An 18,303-nucleotide genomic window follows, 5' to 3' on the forward strand; every position below is an offset into this window, starting at 1 on the left:
CTGAAGATTTAAGATGATGTTATATGAAATCATGTCCCTCAGGTGGCAAGGAGGCGAGAAGAGAGAAAGGAGAAGGGAAAATATAGATTTGGGTTGAGATCTTTTTGTTGGTTGGTAGGGTTTTTTGTATGATTTTGGGTGTTTGTAGTTTTTTGTTTGCTTGGTTTGTTTTGTTTCTTGACAGTATTTGAAAGGAGACTTCAGTGATGTTTCATTTCCAGATGTGCTTCATATTCTCTCCCTGGGGAGCTGGGATTGCTCCAAGGATGTTCTTGGAGTTATTCAAAAGCATCCTGGGCAATTGGCTCTAGGGGGCCCTGCTTGATCAGGGGTGTTGCTCTAGGTGATCTCCAAAGGTCCCTTCCCACCTCAGCCATACTGTGATCCTGTGGCATGCTGAAGTTTTCATGGGGCAGACTTAGACCACATGGCTCTCTCTAGCTGTTCAATAAGGGCCTTTCTCACTGTTTGCTCCCTCAGCAGTGTCCTTTACCTCAGGTGAGATTCCAAAATGACATATGTGAGAGCAACCTTATGGGATGGGAGCATGCTGCCTTCTCCAGAACTTTTCTTGAATGTTCTTTCCTGACCGCTGCTTTCACACTGTGCCCACAGCAGCAACTGAAAGAACCTTCTAGGGTTGCTGAGAAATGTGTTTGAACTCCCACCCAGGGACTGGGAAATTGCTTAGCTCCAGGGCTGTGAAAGCACAAAAGACACAGGCTGTCTATGAGAGGGCTCCACATTTGGCTGATCCCCAAGATGCATGTTGCTCAGGAAACCTGCAAAGGACAAACTCCAAGCTTTCAAGGAAAAAACACAGAAGAATCTAGAAGATTTGAGAGCAAAATTCTGAGTAGAGAATTAAAACCCTTGCATAGAGTCAGGGTTTATTGTATTTTATATAGGTACTTGGCTCCTGGCCGAGTTGATTGACTTCTATTCAAGTTGATTTCTAATTCTAAATTGCACCTTTGGTGGCCTTGGATACAAGTGATACAGGCAATGTTCTCCATCTACCAGTGAGCTTTTCCCCCCTCAACTTTATGTAAAACCTTAAACAGAAATCTTAAAAAAAATTTCTCCATCACTATAACAACTTGTGACACTACAGAAGATTTCCAGGTTATTCTCAGGGGGTTGATTTAGGAAAAAGAAAGGAGGAAATTGTTTTCAGAGAAAGTAAGTGGCAGAACATTGTCTTTGACACACAAAAAGAGGTCAAAGCCAGCCCTTCTACAAATAGAGAATTTTAAACTATAGCAATTCTGAGAAAATTCATTATTTTGTCCTGTGGAAAGTTTTCATACTTGTCACAGTTAAAGGCCAGCTTCTGCTGGCAGGGAGGCCAAAAAGTCAAATGTGACTCAGTGTAATTATAAACACATTAGATTTTACACAAGGTCACTCGAGAAAGCAAAAGGGTCGGTTCTGGAAGCTTATTTGCCACATTTATCACCACACAAGCAAACACTTGGTGTTATCAACACCTTGCTCATGGATTACAGAAACCAGCACAGTTTCGAGAAAAAAGTCAGTTTCAGATAACAGCACAGAAATTTAAGGGCAAACAACCAACTTATGTTTTGGGAGCAGCTCCATTATTTTTGACCAACAGTGACTTTGGAAGGTTGACAGGGACCTGATGGCATCATGAAATATATAGGTAACAGAGTAAGCCCCTCTAAGAGGCAGGAGAACTGAGTGAGACCTCTCCTTGATTGCAGTAATGCAGCACACTGCTACTGCATGATAAAAAGTCTCCCACCTACACAGAAATTTTTAATTTCAGTTCTCAGCCTACTTTTGTAAGGAGCAAGGCATTCACAATTTCACAGTTGTACTTCTCTCCTACAAAGCTATGAACACTTCAGTCCACTTAACTAATTTTGACTGCAGGGCACGAAGCCCTTCCCTCTCTACCCATGATGCCCATGTGAATTAGCCCAGAGGTGAAGACATTAATCGCACTTCTCAGGAGGTGAAAAAGACAACCTTAGGGTTGTCCACAGGGTCCTGTATGGTAACTCACCCCTCTCCACTTCACAGAATTTCTCAGACCTTTGCAACTGTATTTTGCTTGAATATTATCTCTGCTCTTAAAAGGCAAACAAAGATCCCAAAGCCCTAAGGACACACAGACCAGCATGTAATTCCCTGCCTGCAGCTGAGGGGTTGGAACTAGATGATCTTTAAGGTCTCTTCCAACCGAGGCTATTCTAAGACTCTATGATTCTGCAACGATTTTCTCTGCATTTCAGCACAGTGCACAATTACATGGCTCAGGGATGCCAGCATCCCTCCTCGTCTTCCCTATGCAGCACAGGCTTAGCATAGGGGAAAGCAGAGAGGGTCTGGCATAAACAATCACCACCCCGCATTTCAAAGCTAGTCTTGGAGGCCTGTGTCATGCCTGCACAGCCAGGCAGCACTGAGGTCAGCTGTGCATTGGGAGACCTCTCCACGCAGGTTCAAGACAGCACAGACGGGTCACCAATATTACTGAGAGACCCCTATCACCCTTGCTATGCACAAGAGATGACTTCTGTCTTGTTCTCCACAAAGCGAGGAGCAAACTGGGCCATGCTCCTACATCACTCGCCTCCCCGTTGAGCTGCCCTGCTCTGCCTTGCCCCGGGGCAGCGATTGCTTCCCTGCCCGGCACAGCCCCGAAACTTCTGGCTGATTGCAGACAGCAAAACATATCCACGGTTTTAGCCCCGAATGAAAGGGATTGTCCGGTTAAGCAGAATAAAAAGGAAGTATTTTTATGTCTCAGCCTAATCTCACAGATTAGTGGCTGCCCCTTAAATTCCTCAGCACACAGAAGGAGATTTGTTCCCGTGGCTGCGGGCAGAATAATCTCTTGCGTAATGAGGCGCGGTCCGTGGGACGGTCATCAGCGGTGCCTAACGTGACCCAGGGGCTTTCGTGGCCGCGGCACTGACCTGAGACCTTCTCCTTCCGGCGAGTGCTGCCGGCAGTACTCCAGGATAAAGGACTCGGCGGATAGGGAGTCGGCACGCCAGCGGACAGTGGCTGTGTCCCAACACACGGTGCAGTCCTCGGCCTTGATAGTGGGCACAGCGGGTGCTGGGGACACAACGACACGTTAGCTGCTCTGCGAGGAGCGTGCCCGAGGACCATCTTTGGAGGGGAAGGAACAACCACCTCCTTGAAAACCCACGCGATGATTTTATTTATTTATTTATTTTTAAACCCATCCAGCGGTGTTCTTCTGCTTGTTTGTATTTGAGTGGCAGAGGGCTACATTACAGGGAAAACAAGCAATAAAAACATGCTGGGAAAGTCATTGTGAATAGTTGTGCATTTGTCACATCCTAAGAATGGTAAATTTTTATGCCTTTCCTCGAGGGATGTTTCCTCATTTCTGCCAATCTGCAAGGAGCAGAGCACCGAGGCAGCACTGCCTACAGCTCTCCGTGCATCCCCTCAATCCTGTCCTCAGCCGGCCCTGCATGAACTGCATCAGAAACAAATGTGCTGCTGCAAAAATGACCGGGAGACTTTGCTGACTTTCCGTTTAATTATGTCCTGGTTATTTTTGCAATGCTAAAATTCGGTCCTGTAATTTCTCCTTTTTAAAGATTCTGTTTAAGAGCTACAGGCCCAACTGCAATACAGAAAATGGAATATAAAATAATGCACTAGCTGCAAGTAATCAAAAGCTATTGTGTGAAACTGCACATTCAACACTATGGTTGAAAATGGATCAGTTGTGTTCTCTTGCTTTTTCCCATTTTGGGAAATAGCAATAGAAAACACCTTACAATCTGTTGTGAAACTCACATAAATAGTCCTAATGCAAATCCTGAAGGAAAGGGTACTAATTAAAAAAAAAAAGTCATAAAAATTAATTTTACTTTTGTGGTACCACATAGGAAGCCTAAAACAAAAGTAGGGATTAGATGATTTTATAACAAGAGAATCTAACGGAACTACAGGAAACATTCCAGATGCATTCTGTTTTTTTAAGAAAAATTATTTGTTTTTACTAGAAAAGGAAAGAAAAACACCCATAGGTATTTAACAGTTTCCTGGTTTAGTGAAAATCAGGAGGTTAGAAGTTCAGGTTAAGATTTACTTTATGTTTTACTACATGAATAGCTGATGTATGTATTCAGCAGAACAATGAATCAGTGGGATAGAGCATCATCAGGTAATACCTCTTTGTAACTTCCTTAGCAATAGTTCCTTAATTCTCTTCTGGTAAACTTGCTTATTGTCTGTTTCTAAAGGCATCCTTGCTAAAGAATGAAAAATTAATAGCTGAATCCCCAAATACTTGCATTCAGCATCTTACACACATACCTACATCTATGTATGTGTAAACAGTATGTCACAAGACATTAGGCTTTTTTTACTGTAATTTGAAAATATCTGTCTAAAGAGTAGCTGAAGTGAGTATACCAGAAAAAACTGTTGCTGTGCTGCTGAGATTTTTTTAACAAATTAACTGCAGCTTGAATACATAATCTAATTTCATTGTAATATTCTGGAATTCAGGTAAGTGACTGTATAAGAGGCAAAGAGTCAACAGGGTGAGAGTCACACAGGTTTTGAGCAGCAACAGAATGTGCGTTCATTTCTGTCTCTAGGACTGCAAGGACAGATCACCAGGAGATCAGTTGGGAGGGAAGGATCAGGGGGGATAGAGGGATACTTCCTGCTTTCAGCATTATCCCCTCACAGAAAATACTGTTTGGAAACAGAATGTTCCTCAGCAGAGGGAAGGACAGGCTGTGAGTCTGGGAGGTGGAGAAGCATGAGTCAGGGGGTTCTGGGGGGATGCTACAACAGCATCTACCTGCATTCCCCACAACTCTCCCGGCTACACTGGCATCTCCACGGGTGCAGTGCCAACAGAGAAATATTGTGGGTGTTCCCAGCAACTGGAAGAGTCTCAGCTTTGTTCAGCTACCAAGGTGTATATTCCTATAACTACATGTGCCAGCAAAATATTTTCTTGTATATGCAAATGTTTAATCTGAATTACTAAAAATAAACTCTACATTTTTGCTTCTAAGTTCATTTGGCTACTTGAAGAATTGAAATATTTTATCTTTGTGTCAAAGCAGCTGGACTCCCACTGAAGAACTGGCTGCCATTACTGGTGCTCATCTTTCTGCCTTAGGTGTTGAAGAGATGCGGCAATTTTGTATCAGCCAGTCTCAGCAGTGTCTCCAAAAGTCCATCTAGGGCTCATGCACTCCAGAGGGAGTTCAACTAAGCCTTGAAGGAAGGTGTTTAATAAGCCCACATTTTACCAAGTTCATTTGTTTTCTTAAAGAAACAGGCTGAAGGAATGTCACCGGTAGGGACATGAAAGAGCCACACTCAGGTTCAGAGGTGAGCAGAGAAAGTTTATTATCATTTGCGATTTAAATAGGATTTGGAGTTTGGTCAAGGATTGGTAGATGAGAGGAACACCTTTCTGACCCTAGTGGTCAGTTCACCAGTCCATCACAGACTGGAATGAAAACAATCTACTTGTTTATGTTACATTTGTGAGAGCCTCCACTAGAAATATGTAAACAGTCATCAGAAGGCTAAAGAATCAGGGCGACAAAGGAAGCCATTAAAGGCTCATACAAATTAACTTTTCTTAGAAGGATGCAATTTTTATGAAAAAAAATATGGATGGTGAGACTGACACCAAAACACAATGAGATTTCTTAAAAATAATGGTTTCAAAAAGGTGAAACCCCCTTTTAAAATTATGATTTATTAGCTAGCAATAGCTCATAATTATTTGTGCATTTGGCAGAAAGTCTGCACCATGTGCACAGTTACATTGCTGAGGCCAAAAATTTGAATTTCCTCTTTGAGTTATCTGGAAAATAACCTTTGTTAAAATATAAATCACAAATTAGGTATCAGGGATAACTATCAACAGAGTTGAAGTCTAGTAGATGAAGCAAAAGGCTTGAAGTTGTGGCTGATGCCAAGTGATTTCAACAGGAAACTCACTGTGGTACAAAGTTTTTAAATATGAAATTGTTAGATATCCTACCCTGCATTTGTGACTGAAGGAATAGGATAATTATTTTTATCCTGTAGCATTGAAAAAATTGTCTGACAGGAGGGCCTCAAACACAAGGATGCTTCTCCTTGCTTTTAATTCAAGAAGAAATAGTTTTGTCAATACAAATTATTAAAGAAATTAATGCTCAGAAAAATGAATCAGTCAAATGAAGCTCAGAAGCAATTGTTTTGTCAATACAAATTATTAAAGAAATTAATGCTCAGAAAAATGAATCAGACAAATGAGTCTCATAAGCAATACTCATCTAGTTACTCATCTCAATTTATACTACTTGAACAACAGCAGACCCTCTCAGGCACACCTGAGATTTGTGTCCCACTGAGAAAGACACAGCATGTAACTTCAGTAAAGTAGTCCTTCCCTTGAAAAATTAATATCTTAAATCAATACAACATGGATGTATCAGATGGATGGCAGAAGATGGCAAAACATGCAGCCATCTTCTCCACTGTGGGCAGGAGAAGGAGCAGCAGCAGGGAGCAGCCACATGGCTTTCCCAGAGCTTCCATGGAGCACTGCAACACACTCAGAAGATAAATAACATAATGTGCTGCCCTGATGCTGCAGCCATGTGGCCCAATGCTGAAAACATCTCCAAATTTGAATTCCTTCAAGTTTCCTCTCAGGGACAATTACGCCAGTATCTCTTAGCGAACAGGGGAATGACCTGAAGTACCTGCTATCTGCCAGATAAGCTAAATGAAGCAGTTTCTTCTGTGTCAGTAGCACTGTGGACTAAATCGGTCTAAGGACCTGAGACTTGTAATAATCAAAGGACAAAAAAATGTACATACCTGTTTTAAAAATGGCTTTCTCACTGGGTAAACTGCAGCCTGTGCCATTCACAGCCATGACCCACACACTGTAGCAGCGATCTGGCTCCAGGTCCTCCAGAATGCAGTGGCTCTCTTTCACTGTCACTCTGTACTCTTCCACTAAGGCTAGGAGAACACACACATGCACAGGACCTCACATTCATGGTTGCACTGGTAGGGCTTACAACTTGGCCTCTCAAATAACATATTAAACCAGTCAATTTTAAAAAATCCAGGAATTATTACTAGCTAAGATCTCCATATTTCACTCTGGCAGAAAGCTTTTGACGTGCCCTTGAGCTGAGAGTACAGAAATGCCACTCATGGTAAGTGGAGATTATTGCCCTCAGTCCTCATAATGAGCTATACAGCACTATAAACAATTCCTCATAATGAACTATATAGCACTTAGCTATTTACATACTACAAAAAGCCCTTAACATCCTTTAGCCTGCATACACGGATTTGTGCAGAGCCTGGTCACTAAAAGTGATTTTATGTTCTACTTTGAGCTTTTTAACAAATGAGCATTTCAATCCCCTTTATTAAATTTCAATTTTTAACATTTGAAATATTTTGAAAAAAATGTTTGTCTACATGTGGAAATGCTGACTACCTTTTCCTAATGCATTTTCAATGGGGACATATTTCCGAAGCACATGCAGGGTCCTAAAAACATAATGAAACCTGTCCCCTTGGGAGCTCTGTCTGCAGTCTCCATGATACACAACAGGGCAGCATGGACACATTGTCTCCGATGGTCAGGCCTCTTCATGAAAAGGCACTTCAACAGGTGAAAACAACTGCCCTTGACCTTACAGACCATGATATTATCTTGCATTTGTGGGGACAAAGGGGAGGAGAAGAAACAGTATCTTCCTCATGATCTCCTCCATTATTTGCTATCTTTAGATCTATACATGATGTCTTCACAGCCATTCTTCTTCCCATGTCCTGGGCACTCCCCTGTAGCTCATCCTCCCATCTGCTTACCCCAGGACAGGGCAGAAAGGGCAAGACCTTACGCACCCCCTCCATCTTTGCTGGCTTGCAGCTCCTCCATACAGTAGACCTGGAAGCAGTCGATGGTATCCCCGTCATTCACAGCCCAGTAGACAGCAATGGAGGTGCTGGTGGCTGAGTTTGGCTCCTGAGGTAGGACAGTCGGTGTCTGTGGGACTGAGAAGAAAGACTCCCACTGTTATATATGCTCCTGTGTTTTCAGTCAAATTACCTGAAAATTTATGAGCCAACCCAATTGCTTATTTTCACTCAGGTTGCTTATTTCCACAGAGCAAATACAGCAGGAAAGACTGCTGGATTTACAGACTACTGGTGCAGTTTTAGAGCAACAGATCCTCATAAGCTAGGAACAGATAAAAGGATCAGCTCAGCGTTGGAAGCCTCCCATTTCCCGTAAAAGTATGGACAAAATAAGATGCAGTCCTAGCACTCAGACCACCCAAACCCTGCACACAGTGTGCACCTACACCCGCCTCCAGTGAGATGTGTGTACTGATCCCAGAAATGTGGGCAGGGGAAAACACCTGCCACACCAGGAGGGGATTCTTGCAGTGTGCCAGTGCTGCTGATGCTGACAGCAGCAGGGATGTGCTTCAGGGAGAGAAGGCTCTAAATACACTGGGGAGCAGGAGGCTCCCTGCACTCCTGGGTCCACCCCTGCTCTGGGGTGGACTCCTACTGCACACACACAGCTCGGCACTCCTTCCTGCCATGGTCATTTCCACACAGACCCAGGGGACTGAGAATTCTTGGTTTGCAGGTGAACCCGAGTTCTGCCAAAGCACCTGAAGCCCATGGGGCTACCAGGATCATTCCTCACAGAGTGCTTCAAAGATTTCCAAGGCTCCCCAGCTTTCACACAAACTTTTGTCTCCTGATTGACACAGATCCAGGACCAGATGAGGTATTGTTCGCCTCTGTGATTATGTCATAGAAGAGAGGGAGGGGAAAGAAAGAAGCAAAAAGCCCCAAAAGATTATAATTGTCAAAGTGATTGCAGGGAACGAAAATATATGGTTCTATTTCTTCACCCAGTAAATTTCCATATTTCATGAATTCTCTTAGAATCTCAGCAGAAAGCTTTAGCTTTCTTTTCAGTTATCTCCACAGTAATGATGATGATCCCCTGTGGCATGAACAAGGCAAATGCAGATGCTGGCTGTTTCCTTATGATTTATACAGAGAGCTACCAGTACAGTAGCATTACATCTGCTTCCCATTGAAAAAAATTATCCTTCTTATTGCTAAAAACAATCCTCATTTTGTCTTTTGACTGCATCTAGAGTTGGCAATTAAGAAATTTATCATCTTTAGGAAAATACTTCCTTTCAGTGGACATGGTGGGAAAACCATTTTTTTCCACATGAAGTTGCCTAGAAACCACTATTTTTGATCACAGAAACCCCACAGTTGCAAGATTTATTATTATGCCAAATCTGAACAGAAGCTAGTTTACTGAATGAAACTTCTGGAAAAAAAAAAAAAAATCATAGATCAAAATTCAGTTCAGCAACATTAAGAAACATTTGATTTCTAATTTCTTTTTGCATAAAAGGAAGCAATTCCAAAACAAGAAGCTGAACTATTCTCCTCAGAAACAGAGCATTTGTGCATTGTCCTCTTTTAAGTGGTCCCCTTTAAAGCAAATTTTAATTAAAAAATGAGGTATTTGCAATGAGTTTGTCTAAATGATATTTTTCAACAGAAAAGTGGCATATGTTCTCATCAGTTAAGTTTTCTTTAAAGTCCTGTGGTGTAAGGAAGTTTTCTGTCATGCAATGTAATCTCCACAGTAATCCATGAGTTTTTTAATGAGAAACAATATTTCCTCAGCATTGTGTACTTGAAGAAGGAGAGCGGATACATTCCTCTGTGTCTCTATTGGAAACTTTTTTACAATCAGCAAAGGTCCTCACCTTCCAGCATAAAAGGCCAGAACTTGCAGTGGGCTTTGGAAATAATTATTTTTAATTTTTTGAATTATTCCCAGGCAGAACCTGGATTCCATTATGCTCAATGGCATGCTGCAAGGTTTTTTATGCTAATGCATTTATGAATGGAAATGGATTACACAAAAGAAGGAAGAATTTGAGGGAAAAGGGCTTTTCATTAGGGGATATGGAAAATTTGGAAATGGAGGGCATTTTGAAAGAAAGATGCATCTGAAGTGGTGAAAATAATGTTCTATGAAATTGTTCAGTAAAACACAATTCTTTCTGAAGGAAAATACATGGATTGAAGAAACCTGGCACATTCATATGCATTTCATCATATGGCTTCAGTCAAATAAAATTCCAAGTTTCCGAAGATGTTCCCCAAAATGTGATAAATTATGTACTCAAGCCATTTAATTTCAAATCAAGTTTCATGTATATATGTAACTATTTTCCTTCAGGGAGGTTGTAACCTTGAAAAAACAAATAAATTTAACAAATAAATAAGAAAAAAACACACCAAATTTTTTGTCTACTGCTTGCCAAAGTAAAAATCATGATAGCAGTTTAAATACTTTGAAGTGAAAGTGAAGGCAGAAAACTAGGTGTGTTAGAGATTAAGTAAGCATAAAGGATGATGAGCTTCGAAAATCTCTTACTAGTGAACAATTATTCATTTGTAGTTTGTCAAAGCAAACTGGTCTGGAGCCAGCAAACACAGTAGCTAATGCAAACTAACCCAGAAAGGAGACCTCAGCAGTTTAGGGAAATAAATGTTGGAATGGCTCGTGGGGAAAACAAAATACATGGCTCTGTCCTCTTGTATGACCTTGCCAGTAGGCAGCAGCCTAGGAGGAATGAACAGCTGCACCCATGGGACTGCAAGAGGAAGTTTAGGAACTAAGCCAAGACACACAGAACATTTACACCAGCAAGTTAACTGGCAGAGTGAGTTGCAAAAATGGTCTTTTTATCTGACTTCCTAAAGAAAAATGACACTGCGATAATGCTGCATGCACAAATGCCTGTCCAGCTTCACCTGAGAAGCTTCAAATGCCACAGGCAAATTCATACACATCTGACAAGGACATTACATCTCAGCTGTATTTGAGTTCCTCTAAGTCTACTAAAAGCAGTGGTGTGGATGAGAGAGATGTTCTCTCCATACTGACACTGCTAAGTGCACTCAGCCCTTATTAGACACCAGAGAGTCTGCACAAGGTGGGCACTTCTCCAATGTCCCATTAGTCTTGAAAGTCCAGCCAGTGAACAAAGCACCTTGGGGAATCTTATGCTCTAGTTCCAGTGCCCAGGGACCAAACACATGAGAAAAGTTCTTCCCTTCAAAACTCATGGAGTGACTATGATGGCAGTAGTGCATGTGACAATGAAAGGGAGGCCACAAAGCATGACAGTGAGATGGGAGATTCCTTAACCACTGTTCTCTTGAAAACAAAACCCTGAAGTCCCATTATGAAGAAAATGAATCCACAAAATGGTGCTGACAAGATCTTTGTTGACAGCTGTCCAGTTCCAGATAATACACCTATATTTACAGGCAGAGTAGAAAGACCAGTCAGGCTTTTTAAAGGACATGAAATATCAGAGACAAGTAAACCCCTTTCTCCTGTAAAATTTGAACTATGTTCCTCCCAGGCAGAGGCTGTTTCTAGCTACAGTTAACCACTTTCCCTTCACATCTCTTGGGAGTTTCAGGGGCCTCCATTCTCTTGTGACAAGTCCAGAGATCTCAGTCATTAACCAGCCCCCTGCTCTCATTCTCACACCAAGCATTCTGGAGCTTCCACCCTCAGAGGAAGAGAGCTCAAGAAACCCTTTGATTGCTTCTTCTATCTGTGCGTGCAAGGAAAAGCAACTTCTTTAGCCCTGGGAGGTTTACAGATTGGGACCTTCAGTTTGTCTGAGGTACAGATGTCTGAAATGATGCAAGAATCCTCTGATTTAGCACTTCTCCCTCTTGCTCATCTTACTGTACCTACTATAAGCCAAACATTTGTGCACAATTAAACATCATTTTACATTCAACTCTGATTGCTAATTACATGGTTTGCAAATCTACACTTCTTAAATAGATTCTATTTTTAGCTTCCTGAAATTTCCAAAGTATTTCCAAAATGTTAGCTTTTGTGAAGACAATATCCAGAGCTTCTTACCAGCCACATGTTGTAAGGAGTGTTGATTGCTTTGTCCTGGACTGTCTGCATAGTGCTCAAACAGTGAAAAAGCACTGGGCACCTTCTCTAAAGAGAGAGTGGTATCCATTGCAGAAAGTAACCTAATTGAAAGAAAACACGTATCTGTTCATGTAAATCCTTTGTGGTATTGCATAGTTTTCCAAAGGCCAGAAGCAAAGACCACGTGACATATGCTTCTCAGAATATTTCCTGGGAACTTGAGGACAGCATGCAAGGAGAAGCTGTTTCCCTGATTTTGAACATTTAGGCCATACTGCAGTTTCAAATCAGGAGCACAGTGAGAGTGCATGTGGTCTGTTTACACTTAATCCATGAGAATGTGAAGATGTAGATGTTCTCTGCAAGACTCTCAAGAGCACAGGGGTTTGGGCTTGCTAATGTGCCTTTAAAGGTTACAAGCCTTAAAGCTAACTACAGCAGCTGATTCCAGAGATGTAATGTAAAGCAGCTGCTTATGGCAAGCCAAAAAACATGAGAGGGAAGATAGATTCCACTTAATTAGCCCATATTTGCTGAGTTCATTATAAGAAAAAAAAAAACCCAAACATTTTTAACCCTGGGACAGAAGCAGCCTCAATAAAATGGAAGAAATTGTTTCTTCCAGGCATCTGAATTTTATATTTCTCCCTATATTTCTCTCTATATTTTATAATTTTTTCAGTCGCTGAAATAGTTAATTACGCATAATCTTAGCAAAGCACAACCAATATAAAATACACTTTATTTAGAAAAGCATGCATTGTTAAATAGGCTTGTTCTTAACCTATTTTAGATAGACAGGTATTATCAAACTAAAGTAGTAACCAAGACCATGCACCAAACAGAAAAAACTTTATTGTGTAAGTAAAAAGATCAAATGCACAAAAAGCCTTGGAAAATTGTTTTGTCCCATTTTACCTGCTCTAATCTTATGCAATAAACTAAATGCAGATATGTGGCCAGACAGTTTGACTGGCAAGAGGTGAGTCCAGATTTACAGTTCTAATTCTGGAGATTAATAGAAACCTTGAAGGGGTGTTTGGCACATTCTCTTCAGATCGCTCTCCTGAGGTTGTAATTTGACTGCAAACTGAAACCCTGGTGTCACTGTTATACCCCAGCCCCTGTCAGCACACGTATCCCTGTAATGGCTGAGGCAGCACTACAAGGGTATGTTTGATATGCACTGCACAATGCCCAAGCCCTCTAGGGAAAGTCAGGGGTGGTGGGCTGGGCAGTGCAGTTTTGGGGGCTTGCACAGGAGGAAACCAGCAGCCAGCTGCTCTGAATGTTTTCCCTCTACCTTAGAAAAATTTTTTGGGGGAATATGGGCTTATAGTTGAAAACTTCTCTCATAAAGGATGGGACTCACCAAAATAACTCCCCTGAGAAAATCCCACATGGCAGAGAACTTTTTGTGAATGTATACATTTACTGGTGTGTACAGGCAGACCATGACACAGTTACGATGGGGAACCAGCCCTCTGAAACAGTCCGAATCAGGCAGTGACAGTGGAAAGCCATAGGAAAACATCAGCTTGTAGTCTCCTAGCCAGGTTTGAAATATACTTAATCTCATTTTTCTGGAGTTGTGTTTAGAAACATAGTCAAACTACCTGTGTTGCTTTGTTATAGCCTTTCAGAGACTAAGTGATCAAGAATCAGACTAGTGAAAAAAGGAACATATCAGTGATACATCTTATCAGTCTAAAAGGTGGAAGCATGGTCACAATGGTTGTTGTATATGTATGTATAGTAATAACTACAAGGAGTTTAAAATTTCCGTTTAAAAATGTCTGCGTAGAGATGTAAAATTTAGCTTAAATTGATGTTTTAATGTGATGTTTGTTTAATAAATGTATTACAGAACATGTGCAAAACACTTCAAAACCAGTCAGTTACAACAAAAAATATAAAGCCACTTTTCTAAATTTCATTATTAGCAGGGTTTATAAAGGTAGCTCTGATTACTAGCGGTGTGTTTTCAAAGCTCACAAATGCTAAATGAAGCATCCGTCATGCTAGGCCTAGTACTCACAACAGTGCAGTTAACCCATACTGCATGTACCTTTTATTCAATTCTTTAGATGACTAGAGAAAGAAAAAGAAATGTGTTAACAGTTTTCAAAACGCCCAAAGTGTTGAAAAGCCAATCATGATCATCTAACAGTCTTTCTACTCTCTACAGACATAAAACACACAGCTTTATTGACTTGAGGTTGTGTGGAATGCTGCTCATTCACACCAACAGAGAATCTGTTTCCTTAGAAATGTTTCATTTCAAAGTTCTGGCTCAGCAGGATATTAGAGTATTAATCTCATTTTAAGTCCCTGTGGGGTCATATTAAAGACAGAGCATAAACAAATACTTTCTTAAACCAGGACTTTTAGAGAAAGAAATCACTTGCGCGTTAAGAATAGTTAAATCCAAATTCTTGCTAAAATGTCTTTCATAACTTCTTATTACTAGAAGCCATGTGAGATTTGTACTTATGGGATGAGAGTTTGTCTCATCCCCCAGGAATCTTCATCTAAGGTTTCCTGGTCCGTGAACAAAAAAGTTCGTGTCCTTTATCACTAATAGCAGCGAGCAGAGAAATGCAATAATTTTCACATCTCCACAAAAGAATAACAGATTACAGAATTATCTTTTTGCCACAGCACTTATCCTCAGAAAATCATGAAAATAATCGAGATTTTTTTCATTCATTCCAAAATAGCCAAGCTGCCATAACATTCACTTGGTTACAGGATGCTACAACATTGTGTAGCACAGAGAGGGAAGAAAGCCAAATACTGGTCCATCATTCCTGTAGCTGCTGGGCATATATGGGCTGGACAATTGTATTTCGAAAGCTGGTTTGTTTTTGCGTGAGTGATCAGTTTTTAGACAGTAATTTGGCCTTTCTATAACTGGCATTCCAAGGTAGTTTATCTGCAACTTCCAGGCACATGCTAATTCCATAATGGGTGAAGATTATTATCCCAGAAACTCCATTCTCTTTGGGACTGGTAGTACACTTGTGGAGAGAAGAAAGTACTATGGCCCAGTTAAGAACAAGTCTTGCAGCATAAGAACAGTATTGGAGGACTAGCAACACCCTCTGAACAAAGTTTAAGACTAATGACTGTATGAGTTAGTAGGTCCAGTCCTGCAGATTCACTGGAGATGTTTTTAACATGCAGGAAGGACCATTAGATACGCATGTCACATACACAGCACTCAGCCCAGTTGGTGACTAGTTCCACCCCAGTCAGCAACCAACATAGCCTCTCACTGTTTTTCAACAGTAGTTATTTATCACAGCCTCAGTAATCTGAGTCCATAAACACTGTCCATTTGCTCATTAAAAACACCCCAAAACAACAACAACAAAATCCCCAAATAACCATAATATACAACAAAAACCCCTACGGCCCAGAAACTGTTTCACTTTTCAAATACATTTTCTTGTTTCAAAGATCACTGTCTTGTTGTTTATTATTATACATAATTTGTATTTTATTTTTCATATGGTAAAATACCTAAATACTCTAGCATCTCTTACTTCTCAGTTATTAATTCTAGATATTTTATCAAACAGTCTTTTCACCTTCTTAAAAAATGAACAGAACCATTTTAGTAGCATAAGTCACATTTTTGCACTGTGCATCCTCTCTACAGCTCACTCTCAGAATTCCCAGATTTAAATCAAATGATCCAGCAGTTTCAGAGTGGAATAGCTGAGCTAGCAGGATTTAGCTATCTTTAAAAAAAATAAAAAATTGTTGAGACCCTAGGTACAGAAGTCCTTTCATAACTAATATCATAAAAGCTACAACATGAAAGCCAATTTTACTTACATTAAGGAAAACAAATCCATCAACTTCATCTGTTTCTTTTGCTGTTGTCTCTAAAGTTTCCTTTGCTGAATCAACAGTTTGCTGGAAATTTACCATCTGCTCATACAGGTACTCCATTTTCATCTTCTTCACTTCCTCGAAGTTCTCTGATTTCTCATCATATTGTGCTACCACTTTCTTAAGCATCTCTTCATTCTGCTTTTCCAATAAGTCTGCATTTTTCTTACAGTTTTCCTGCAGAACAAAATGACAGTATTTAATGAATATACAGACCCATACACGAGCCATCCACCAGATTCATTCTGGAACACTGACAATTAGACAATTCTATTTCTGCAGGCAAACTCCTCTGGGAGAAATATCTCTAGAGGAATACATTAAAAAAACAGCCTTTTTTTTTTTTTTTTTTTTTTTTTTTTTCCTGTTAGGGTTTAAAATTAAACTTTAATATTTGATCACTGAGATAGGAAGTCTGACCAAAAAATAGATAAAAATGCATACTTACAACTGGAGTTAATACAGTTCTCAAGGCTCAAGAACTTGGGCAACCAGAACTTAAGATACTGGCCAACTAGTTTAGTTGCTTTGCATGGGATTCTAAATAAAGATATAGTGTGAGCTTTCTATAGGCATAAACAAAATTAAGGGAACTTTTTCCTTCAGTGTTTGACAGTTACATATTCCAGTTTGCAGTAATGTGCAAAAAAAGCAATCTTTTTCTTCCTCACCTTCCAGTGAACTTCCAGAGAAGTCAATTTGAAGACTGGAGAAGTAACCCATTTTAGAGGAAGCAATGATGCTGCACAACAAGGCAAGCATATCTTATAAGTAATCTCGTAGAGGTAAAGAAAACTAGTGTGATAAAACACTGGACTTACCTCAACTGAGTTAAATCGCAATTCAATATCACTCACAAAAGCTTCAATCTTCATTGACTTTTCTTCCAGTGCTGTTAGCAATTTACTTAACTGATCCTGAAATTTAAAATGTTTCAGTAACTTTGGCAGGTTTTTTATAAACTTTTTACACAGAATTTATTTTAGGTGAATATTTTCCTTTTGCTATGAGCCACCATTGGAAAAATTGCTAAGTTCAAGTATCACCCTGGCTGCAAAGACAAGCACAGAAATAGCAACTGAACAGTCACAGAACTGTTTCCAAACCAGAACAAGTGAGTTCAGTTTGATAAGGTGCTGTGTCCATACAAGCTGTTGAATGTTATGAATTCCAGTGCAGCTCTGCCAGAGAGTGAAGGTACTCAAAGCCTCATGAGTGCCCTTGAGAGATCACAGGAACAAGCCCATAGAAAGGAAGATAACAAAGGTAGTTGTGAGGGTAATAGATTATACAGTGTGATGGCTTTTTAAATTAGAGTTTTAAAGATAGATATCTGTCTCTGTATAGATTGATATATAGATAAATAGATATACCTTTATGTATGTGTGTGTATATATATATATATATATAATTCCTATAAACAAGAAGTCATCAAAATCACTGGTTGAGTTACGTGGAAACAAAAGTAGTCCAAGGCACAACAGACATCAGAAATGACTCAGAACCTTTTCTTAGTGCTTCTTGACCTTTTATGAAAATAAGTTGTTCAACTGCTCTGGTGCAATTCATAATTTATAAAAATGCTTAGTTTTAATTTGATGGCATGAGTCTAAAAGGAAGGTTATCTTCCTTTTGTAACAGCTTCTTATTATGGCAAAATTTTACAGCTAGATCTGTAGAAAAAAAGCACGTGACTTTACATTAATTACAAATGTCACATTGGACAATAAAATTGAAAGTTCCCTTTAAAAATGATCAGGGCAAATCATCAAGATTTGGAAACAAATTTCTGTTTGTCAGGATGAACTGTAAAATCAGACAGATGCCATCCATAGCTCATTTAATTTACTGGGAAGCTATGTTCTCACACTTTTCATGCACCAATAATAATTTTTAAAAAATTAAAAAAATTTAAAAACTCATGCAACAAGCATTTTGCTATCTTAATGTTTCTCAGTAATGATAAAGAAGTAACAAGAGACATACAAATGGAGTCTCAAAGTAACCCGAGCCCTAAGCGTTAGCAATCATGTGAAGCCAGGCCTGTGTTGCAGCCAAATTTAATACTGGCTTCATATCCGTGCTCCACAGCCAGGGAGAGATGTCATGGGATGTTTATTTGCATCTTAACTTGTCTCGCTGTAATGCGCGTACATTTGAGGGGTGGCTGGGACCTGTGACTTTATTGCTGACTTACTCGTGCCTTGTTATCACTGCTAAGTCAAGCATGAATGGCCACATATAAAAAACAGCTCTACACCTGAGCACCATGGTGATAGTTTGCAAGTACTGATATGTGAAACTGTCACATTGACTCCTCCTACTTTTGATTTCTCTCGTCTACATATGAGGTAATATAAAGATAACAT

At 40.0% G+C, this 18,303-nt stretch overlaps 1 protein-coding gene across 1 annotated transcript in view; it reads right to left on the minus strand.

Moving 5' to 3' along the window:
• The window catches only part of CMYA5 (cardiomyopathy associated 5), a 46,384-nt gene that overhangs the window by 8,694 nt on the left and 19,387 nt on the right, over positions 1-18,303 (minus strand). Inside the window, exons 3-9 of the mRNA XM_066181245.1 lie at positions 16,756-16,851; positions 15,878-16,111; positions 14,103-14,125; positions 12,014-12,135; positions 7,912-8,061; positions 6,862-7,008; positions 2,949-3,093 (exon numbers count right to left, since the gene is read on the minus strand). Of these exons, the coding sequence (XP_066037342.1) occupies positions 2,949-3,093; positions 6,862-7,008; positions 7,912-8,061; positions 12,014-12,135; positions 14,103-14,125; positions 15,878-16,111; positions 16,756-16,851 (917 nt within the window). The remainder of the gene's footprint in view (positions 1-2,948; positions 3,094-6,861; positions 7,009-7,911; positions 8,062-12,013; positions 12,136-14,102; positions 14,126-15,877; positions 16,112-16,755; positions 16,852-18,303) is intronic.

This window comes from Chamaea fasciata, unplaced genomic scaffold (genome assembly GCF_029207755.1).
Source record: "Chamaea fasciata isolate MVZ Bird 193981 ecotype frontalis unplaced genomic scaffold, bChaFas1.0.hap1 SCAF_4, whole genome shotgun sequence".
Taxonomy (NCBI): Eukaryota; Metazoa; Chordata; class Aves; order Passeriformes; family Sylviidae; genus Chamaea; species Chamaea fasciata.